Genomic DNA, 10,032 nt, shown 5'->3' with positions numbered 1-10,032 from the left:
TCCCCCGCTTTAACTTCATCAGTCCATAACTGTCACTGGGATATCTCCCATGGCTCCCATCATGGCCATGATGTCATCATGTGAATATGTGACAGGCTCCTGGTGTGTAAAAGTTTTTTAAAAAGTCTGAGTGGTGAAAAGGCCCTGCCTGTAGTGCATATTACTACATGGACTTGAGCTACATGTTTGTTATTCCAAAGACTTGATCGGGAACACTGCCAGGCATGATATGACAAAGGATTCAATTGACAAAAGGAACTTAGTCAATAGATCCCATAAAAACAAGTTCAAAAGTAGTGTTCAGTAACTCCATCCATAGAAGGCAGGATCAAGGAGGCAATGTAGAATGCTGTGTGAGTATAATAGTTACTGCTTCGGGCCTCCTGCCAGGGGTTGAAGTGCTCGCTTTGAGGGCCTGGGCCAGCCCAGTTTCTGCCCAATCCATATTCAGTTCCAGCTCAGTCACTGGGTTTCATCGTTTGGACTCTTTATCCAAAGCCGCAGGAAGTTTCTCCCTTTAGTGACCAGTGCAGCTGCACATGCATGTCCTAGAGAACATACTTGAAAGATAAGAACTTGGTAAAAATATTTCCTTCAGTTGACAAGCTCTGTCATTTCTCTCTGTTTGTCCACAATTCAGCACGATGCTTGTTCAGCACATGGATGATTAATCTGTAGAACTTTCTGAACCAAAAGCAACTTACACCCATTCCAGGGTGGTGTCATTTTGTTTTCATGACAACCCTAGATGTCTGGAGTCAAATTCAGCCCATGTGGGCAGTGACTTGCGAGGCCCCACCTCCCGGCTGGCTACCTGCCAGTCCTAAAGTCCGAGAGTCAAACAAGAAGCCCTGCTGTCCTCCACTGAGCACACCCAGACTGTCCGTTAGGGTCCCACTGGGAGACGAGCCAAGGAAGGGACTCTGATGATTGGCAGTGACAGCGGCGGCCATTTTATCAGGACTGGCAGCGAGGCGTGGTGAGGGAGGGAATGTGTAACCGTACAGGCTGTAGGGTGGTGTGTGGAGGCGAAGCCCAGCGTAGCCCTGAGGGGTGGGGTTAGATAGATAGCCAAGTTGAGAAGCAGGGAGAGGCAGGGAACAGAATCCTTCGCTTTCATACGCCGATGGACCTCTGGGAGGGGGGAACGGCTCCGGGGGGTTGCTATAACGATGGAGAGGGTGTGTGGCTCGGCTGCAGGTGTAGTCAGGCGGGCTGAGAGGGCAAACCTGGAAAGGGGAGGAGCATGGGGACGTGGAGAGCAGGTGAGGTGATGCTCCGACCCCTCCATGAGCTCCTGGGATACGTACAGAAACAGAGCGAGAAAAACAGAAAAGTGAAACATAAATCTACGTAAATGATAGCGTTGGTTGTTGTGCTCAAATGCCTAAAACAACTAGGGATCCAATAAACTGGATCAGTATTAACTTTATTAGGCGAATCGTGTATTGGCCCTGACGTGACTGATCCACATTAAATACTGTCTCTTTGTCAATGCCATGATAAAATTCAACGTTGCCGCTATCAGTTACATTCATAAAAGACTTTGACAGGGAGACCAACTTTTGCATAACTTCCTACCAACAGTCATCTTTGGTTTTTTGTAACCATGATCAGAATCTTTTCCTAACATCTACCAAGTACTTATTGTGCTTAAACCTAACCATACTTTAACCATAGTGGTGGCAGATCAGAAAACAGTAATATAGATCATTGTTGTAATGGTCATAAACGTTTTTGAAGGCACTGACAAACACTGTCATCCTGTAAATAGGGGCGCCTACCTTGCTTGGCCATGCCAGGGATGTCCTCAAATGTGAGTGTTCGCAGAGATGGACGCCAGAATGCATAAGACTCAACCAAAGCCTCCAGACCCATCCTGTGGAACACATAAATGAACATTAACACACATACATCAGCATCACTGATGAATCCTCACAAAATCACTCAGAGCAGAACTTCCTTGTCTTGCACTTCTTCAGTCATTGATGCAGCTGCAGCTGCTCTCTCCCAGCATGCCTCACTGGGTTGCACATTACACCAACCACCTGGCGGCCATCTTAGTCGCTCGTGGGGCCTCTCTTGCCGTCTCCATGGAGACCGCAGGTAATGAGGGGCATAAACGCCACGTTGCGATTGGCTGCTGCCAGCCGGGTGCTCAGAGGTAATTGCTTTCACACGGCTTTTACGGGCGAATCAGGACGCAGGAGCAGGAAGCCGCAGCAAGGATTTATGAGGTGGGACTCCCCTTCCCCCAATCTGCGCCTCCCTCCTCCTCTAGGTGGGGCAGAGGGTTGCTGTGGCGGGGTAATGCGAGTGCTCTGTTACCCCTCGTTAGCGTGAGGATAAAAGTCCTCCCCCCCGCGGGGTTGTAGCCACGGTGATAATTTAGACAAGCTGCCCGGAGCGGTTCTGTGTGCTCCAAAGCAGCCTATCAGAGCAGAAGTTTATTTAGCAAACTGCTTAACTCTTCCTGTAATATTTAAGGGGAGGTTTTTTTTGGCCTTCCTGAGTTTAACTTTTATAGGGTCAGCTGTCAGGGTTATCCAGTTTGCCGTTCTCTACCTTCCTCCCTCTCAAATTTTCTGTCTCACGCGTTCCTTCACCTCCTCTTTCTCCTGCCCCCCCCCCCCCCGTCCCCCCGTCCCTCCCCTCCTGTCTAATGATTTCGGTGAGGCCTCAGGGGAGTGGCTGTTTGGAGACTGTTGGAGTTTTACTGCTGTGTTGTTTTAATGCTGTGTTTATATATGTTTAGAAATGTGTTTATACAGATTTTCTTCAGGACTTTTATTATTTTGCTGTTGATGTTTATGTTCCCGAGGCCGGCTGGAATCTGACGCTCCATTTAGGTTTGCAGCCGAGGTTAGATTTTTCCCTCTCAAAGCATGTGCCTGTAACTATGCAATTGCGGGAATTAATGTACCTTTAAAGTTAGCACATTTAAATGAAAATGCATCACTGATTAATATGGTGAAATCATAATAATATGTGCCACGTTTGTTCAGTTTAGTCAATTTCTTTTCTGCCATTTAGGACAGATTTAATGAGAGGCCATTGCACATTTTCCATTAGAAAAAAATAAATAAATACATAGCTTTGCTCCCCATAAAAATCGGACTGAAATAGCCGTGATAAAAACCACAACCAAGCCAGAATATAATGCAGTCATGCATCCCACATTACCCCTAATGCACTAGATAATGTGAAAATCTCTGTGGTTGAAATGAACTCACCGGTTTCTGCCAGAGTCTCTGAAGCCTTTGGCAAATGGGTTTCTGTCAATTTTCAGCCTTGTAATCTGAAAAGTAAAATAAGACTCTAATTATTTCCAAAAATTTAGTTATTACAAAGTCCATGATAACATATACTGTATAACGGAAGATTCTTTCCAGCCAAAATAATTTTCTTTCTCTGTAATCTTTCAGTCAGATCTATAAATAAATATGTTCTTGTGCATAGTTAGCCGCCAATTTAGCTGCTTGTATGCATTGAATATATATGGAAATTCAAGCATGTACTTGTGTGTCTCCTTGCACATATATGGGAATATTTGTGTGTGTGTGTGTGTGTGTGTGTGTGTGTGTGCGTGCGTGTGCGCGCATGTTCGTTAGCGTCTGTGGGGCTGCCCAGGCAGTGGGTGGTGTTTAAGGCCCAGCTCTGTGACCCACATCCAAAGGGACTTTTATAGGCATCGCCAACATGTTCTAACTTCAGCCATCGTGTGCTGTGGGCCAGCCAACCCCAGCTAACATCGTACTTCAAAGCTCACATTGACTGGTCCAGTGCAAAAATCCAGAAAAACCAGTAGCTTTCCTTCACTGAAGACACTGACTTCAAAATTTGGTGAACAAAATCCAGAAAATGTGAGTCGCTCGAGCAATGTAGAAATGTGCAAGTGCTTTAAAAAATCAACTTAAGGGAGTAGCACCGTCCTTTCTTAACAATCAGTCCAATGAGCGTTTCCTTGGAAGAACTGGTGAAACACTGCAGGAACGTTCTCTCTCACTCTCTCTCTCTCTTTTGAAAAACACACACACACACACACACACACACACACACACACACACACACACACACAGACATACACATGCACTCACACTCAAAAAGGAATCTACCTTTAAAATGCAGACCAGACCAAGGTGCAAAACATGAAATTCTTATTATAGAGAAATTAAAATAGTTTCTTATTTCTTATTTTACTTATATATAAAATTGTCCTGCTCTGTCTGAAACTCGTAGCTGAACATATACTCCGGTGTGACCTGCAGAAATTTGTTTTAAACCTTATCAGTCATCGCTAGCTAGTAACTACAAACAGTACAAAACTACAAAACAAACAATAATAGGCTATCTGTTGGCAGCAGGGCAGTCAGTGTAGCACTTGCATGCTGGAAACATGTGTTTCTTGGCCATGTTGGCGCTTTCAGAGTGTTTGGTTCATCCAGTGGTGTTAGTTTTAAGAGGAAATGTGGTTGTGTGGAGGTCAGCTGCGCTACCTGTTGATTCTGATATGCTGTCACGGTGGTGAACACAGTCTCGGGGAAGGAGAAGGTGCGGGTGCCTTCCCCAGCAGGGATGGCTTTCACTGGGGATAACTCCTCTCCACACTCCTTACGGATTACATGGACCCGCGGCTGGTACTTGTGCATGGAGTGCAGAATGATCTGAACAGGGAGGGAACAATTATTCACAGCTATAAAACATGACTGTTGGATAACGAACATGCACACATGTAAACACAGAGATACATGCACCTGCACACACAAAGAAACACATACAAACATCTACAAAATGTCATATCAGAGACCTCCAACTAACAGACCTACAGGGAATTACAGAGCTAGTAATGATGTCAGAATGGTGATTTTTCTATATATATTGTAGTTGTAGGCTAATTCTTGTAATTATTACAAAATGTAGCAGAACAACTCAGTTGCAGACTTTTATTGTCTTGTAAAATTTGACTTTTTAATAACGTTCACAACTATGTTAAAGGATGCTGTAGAATTATCAGGAAAACAATCCAAAATCAAAATATTGAATTATATAGTCAGATTATAACAAGATAAAATACCATTAAAGAAGGCCACAATGAGGTGGATACACCCATAAATATCACAGTCATAATATAGTATAAAATAAATATTTTTACAGACGGTCTTTGTGGCACTTACATGTCCCTGGTCGTCCAGTTCGTTGTTGGTCAGTTTAAGTTTGTCGAAGCTGACCACCTGACGCATCCACGTCTCTCCTGAGGCCGGGGAGTCCGGGTGGATGTACACTCTGGGAGGCACAGGGGAGTCCGCATTCCCCGCTACCATCCACTTGGAGCTGTGGTACACGTACCTTCATAATTCACACACACAACGTAGTAAATGAACACAATGTCCCGAGGTAGGATTTCGTCCTGCTATGCACCTCATTTCCTATGCAGAACAGTTTGTCACCAACGAGCAGGAATAATAACAGGTAAGTGATACGAAGAGCTTTTTACATTTTTCTTTTAGAAAGGATCTAGAATTGTAATCTGATCTGCCTACTTATATGCTGAAGGCAAACATATATTAAAAATGTTAAACAAATACAGCGGATCAAACACATTTTTCTTGTGTGGTTTTTATATGACGTTTTGATTTTCAAGCTGTTTTTCTTTTACTATTTTAGTTATGCAGTTAAATGTGTCCTCTGTAGCTGAAAACGAAGGCTATAGGTGTCCTGGCCTTCAGCTAGAAACAACTACTAATTAGTTCCTCATCTGGTTGAAGGTGTGTTCGTCACCTGCTGTTCAGCGTTTGGTTAAAACCCTGCAGACTCTCCTTCCTCCTCCTGAACGTTTCTCTGTATTCTGCTGTATTGGATCTAATGACTGACTGTCCTCCAGGATGTCACTCATCACTCCGCCACGCCGCTAAAAATGTGTTCACATATAAACGGGTCCTGAAAGCCTGAAATGATAGACCTGCCGTGTATAGCGTGCAATGACTTGGCTGCAGTGACGACGTTGCAATAACACGCTGTTGTCTTCTGCATTATAACGACATTTGTTGGTTTGACCTTCCAGGGTGGAGAGGTTAGGCGTCCAAAAGGCCTTTTCCAAAAGGGACGGCAAAACCGCCGTGACAAAACACCGGTGCCAAGCGCCATTTGTGGAGACAGGACTGGGGTTGCACAATTGAAGGATTTTGTGTTGTCCCAGGAAAAGTGTGCATGGAGTCTAAATTAAGACTACATGCTAACGAAAATGACTGTAATATTCCCGTTTCTATAAGACATGCGCGTGAGGTCACAGGCCACTGATACAATCCTTACAGCTTCGGTGTCGCTTTGAAATTCATATCACGAATTTCAGTTTATTTTCTTTTGACGTTTATGAAATGTAATTTTAAAATCCATAAAAGTATCACAAGGTTTCATGGCCGCGTTTGTCCTTGGCATTGCGCAGTGTGAGCGTGCGCGTGCTTCGTGCGTCTTACCTGTATCGTTTGTTGTCCACCGGGATTATATCCATGGCAATGTAATACTGCTGATGCGGGTCCAAGCCCGTAATCTTGACACGCATAGCGGGGAACATCCGCCTGACAGGAAAACCAAATAAATCATGTGCAATGGAGATTTCAGCTCAGCTACAGGGCTGCATGGATTTACAGCACACGGGCATTACTACTTGATGATAATAATAATAATAATAATAATAATAATATTAATAATATCTTAAAACAAATAATAATACAACAGAGAGGCTGTGCAGGCTTAGTTAGGGGTTACTGTATTATCAATTCTGCTTTCTATAATTATCTGGTTCAAATGCTTGTTTTTATAGCTGATTTGCTGTTTTTATCTCATCATTTAATCTTTTTTATTTAATATTTTATGCATGTTTATACAAGACACCCTTTTCCGATATTGTATGAAGTATAATTCTTTCTTCTTTTTTTCCTCTCCCGAAACATTTCATTTTCATATGAACTCTGTCTTACCGTCCGGCCTTGGTAATGATCATTTCCGTGCCAATCTCGTGGAACCGTTTCCACAGGTCTGATCCCTGCAGGTCCACGCGGGTCTCCTCTCCGGTGCCGGTTACCGGCGCCGTGCACAGAGCTGCAGGCTGCGGGCTCTCCAGCAGCACGTCCTCGCTCTCCGCTGCACCGGAAAGAGGCGAGATTAATAACACGCTTTAATAGCAACAACACACCCATCCAAGCCAAGAATTATACACTTACAAGATGTTACTGCAGACATTTTGTCCTGTGACTCGTAGAAGAGACTAAAATCTGAATACAAGACATTTTAAAAGCACACAAACATTACAGCAGGACGAACTCCCTGTTACATGACTAGATATAATCACCCAGTATGATATATACTGTGACTGTATGAAACACGTTTTGCATTTTACATACAGCCTATATGAATATGACCTATTCACTGAATCTTGCAATTATGAAAAAAAACCTTCCGCACTGCGCGTTATTTTTTCATTTCAAGGAGATAAAATACTTTTAAGTAGCCTTATGATTACATTCACTAACGTCACTCTTGAATACTGGTGCACTGAAAGCTCAGAATTTGTATGAATATTATGGTTATATATGTCTCTTTAAACTCGCGTCACTCTACACTTATTACTGAATATATACACCACAGTATATTATGATACAGTAGAAAATGGCAAGTTTACTATACACTCATTACTGAACTCCAAGTCCCAAAAGGAACTGTATAATGCTTTTCATTATGGGGTACTTGAGTTTAAATCTGCGTTTTAATATTGAGGATATGTTTAGAGGACACCCTAATAGTAGTGTTTATGTGTCTCACCGCTGTTGTTATTTTTGCTATTCAACACAGGCCTCGCCAGGTGGTGGAAATTTATGGACATTAGACATGGGCCTAACAAGCCAAACTAACACAAAGACAAATCCTCAGCCAAGTGCATTTTAAACTTGCAGCAGATTTAAATTGTAATTTGTCAGGGCCAGTCGGTTTCTGCTTTCTGCAGACCTCTTAGCATCCTTTCCGTGGCAGTTTCCCTGCCTTTATACGCTGCTAATTGGCGTGTTTATGATTGCAACACAACTCATAAAGCGTCTCCCATTAGCCACACTCACACCGCTCATATTTACAAGACCAGTGCCATGATATGATATCACATTTCCACCGTGTGGCTTTGACCAAAGCCTACCATTATTTTGCATTATAATCAGCACCTTTTGCGTCTTGTTGCTGAATTTTCCTCGGCAATAAACGGAAGAGAGCATGCATAATCCTAATGAAAAGAACCGTGCTGCTTCTTATTGAAAAATAAATGTCAGCTAAGAGCAAGTTTCAATTTTTTCCTTTAAAAAAAAGTAACAGGGTGTTAAATGCGCACGGCCTGTGATTGATGTTTAAATAATTTGCTGGAGGCTATACCAGTAAGAAATCTCTGAAAACAATTACAGTCTACATAGAGAAAGTACCTGGTTTAATGCGACATGTTCACCTTTATTCAAGTCTATTATCATACTTTTAAAATGCCAATGTTGCCATTTCAAGAGGCTATTTTATGCAGTCATTGTTATTATTTTTGTATTAGTGTTGTATTTACTACTATTTACTTACGGGATCCGTCACTTGCACATTCTGCCTCGCTGCCCCGGTCACTGGTGCACGCTCTGTCGGCCCGCGGCCCCGGGCTCCCGGTTAGATCAGAGGCATCAGTTCCGTCCTCGTAGGCGGGGGACATAGCATCCTCTCCGGCCGTCCTGCGTCTCTTTTCGGCTCCGATCAGCGCCTCTACCGAGAATGCATGCGCCTTGACACTCAGCGCGCACGGGGACCGCCGCTTCTCTGCCATTTCTCTCGGTCTCGGGACAGAGGAAGGAGAGGAAGGAGACGGCGTCACGAGCTTGCAGGGAGCAAGAAAAGTTCAAAACACAGAGAGTCGCAAAAAAGGGAATCCACGATGACAGTCCAGGGCTTTCGGAGCGGCTCGGTCCGTCCTCGAGGCGGACAGCAGAGGGGACAGAGGGAGCCGGGACGAGCTGTGATAATGTCTCCGTTATCCGTGAGAGCCGTGCGGACTTTTGGAGAGTGTCAACAACCGGAGCTTAGAGGAGAGCCGGAGAAGGGGACCTGTCAATCACAACCCAGAGCAACCAATCACAAGTAATCACAGCCCCCCGGAACTTTTCCCTGGTCCCGCCCGCTGTGGAGGCCGCTCGTGCCGCCTTATGTGGTAAAAGTAAAGCTGGTGATTGAATCATGTCTTCAGGCGAAGGAGCGCGAGGAGCGTCTCTCTGGGGCATTGCGCGCATTTTCACACACCGGCCCGACATGCTTTGCATATCTGGCCATTAGTAGGCTACCTCCTGCACGGTGGCCACTTGTGGAAATAAGCATTTCTTACAGCATGTAAGAAAGGTCTCAATGTATCTGTGCATGTGATAATCATTACAACTATGAGCGGCCAAAATATATATTTGGTTAGGCTGCATATGTATGTATGTATGTATGTATATATATATATATATATGTATATATATATATATATATATGGTCACTGGCACATATAGAAAGAAAATATATACTCAAAATGTGTTTATTTTTTCTTTTTGTGCAAGACATCTTTAAATAATCTGAATTCAGAGCTGGGTCTATGAAATATGTGCGTGAGTCTTATCAGTTCTGCATGTCATTGAGCAACAATCCCACACAACAAAAGCTCCGCTTCATGACATCATAACAAGCTGTATTTAATACAAAACAACTATGCAGCTTGACTTAAGTGTAGTGAAATATTGGTAACATTGTCATTGACTTCAATGGGAAAACAAATGTCCAGTGCACGTTTCATTGCAACAGCACAAATGTTCTCGACTGAGAAGCTGTAAATGCACTAAAATAAAACTGTAGTCACAGCATATAGAACCAAGATCTGTTGATCACAACCACTGATAGGCTAATGTAGTGTTTAAAATATACATCTTTAATGTATTTACACTTATTACACAGATTTATTTAATTCAAATTAATTATCATTATAGGCCTGCA

The 10,032-nt window shown here is 43.4% G+C and overlaps 1 protein-coding gene across 1 annotated transcript; it reads right to left on the bottom strand.

The window, feature by feature from the left end:
* Positions 1-764: 764 nt before the first annotated feature.
* tbx18 (T-box transcription factor 18) lies at positions 765-8,836 on the bottom strand. Its single transcript, XM_070926029.1, has 8 exons — positions 8,602-8,836; positions 6,978-7,140; positions 6,474-6,575; positions 5,175-5,346; positions 4,497-4,664; positions 3,234-3,298; positions 1,785-1,879; positions 765-1,306 (listed from the first exon to the last, which is right to left on the bottom strand). Exons 1-8 carry the CDS (start codon positions 8,834-8,836, stop codon positions 765-767), a joined length of 1,542 nt encoding a protein of 513 aa, XP_070782130.1.
* Between the last annotated feature and the right edge of the window lie 1,196 nt (positions 8,837-10,032).

This window comes from Enoplosus armatus, chromosome 19, assembly GCF_043641665.1.
Source record: "Enoplosus armatus isolate fEnoArm2 chromosome 19, fEnoArm2.hap1, whole genome shotgun sequence".
Taxonomy (NCBI): Eukaryota; Metazoa; Chordata; class Actinopteri; order Centrarchiformes; family Enoplosidae; genus Enoplosus; species Enoplosus armatus.
Note: the sequence above shows the minus strand (reverse complement) of the source record. Positions and strands in the feature narration are given on the sequence as shown.

Bases quoted from the DNA above. Each gene is read 5' to 3' on its own strand.
- tbx18 (XM_070926029.1), bottom strand. From the start codon at position 8,836: ATGGCAGAGAAGCGGCGGTCCCCGTGCGCGCTGAGTGTCAAGGCGCAT. The intron at 6,576-6,977 runs GTAAGACAGAGT...TTTTCCTGTCAG, and splicing joins ATCATTACCAAGGCCGGACG to GCGGATGTTCCCCGCTATGC. The intron at 4,665-5,174 runs GTAAGTGCCACA...CTCCCTGTTCAG, and splicing joins AACTGGACGACCAGGGACAT to ATCATTCTGCACTCCATGCA.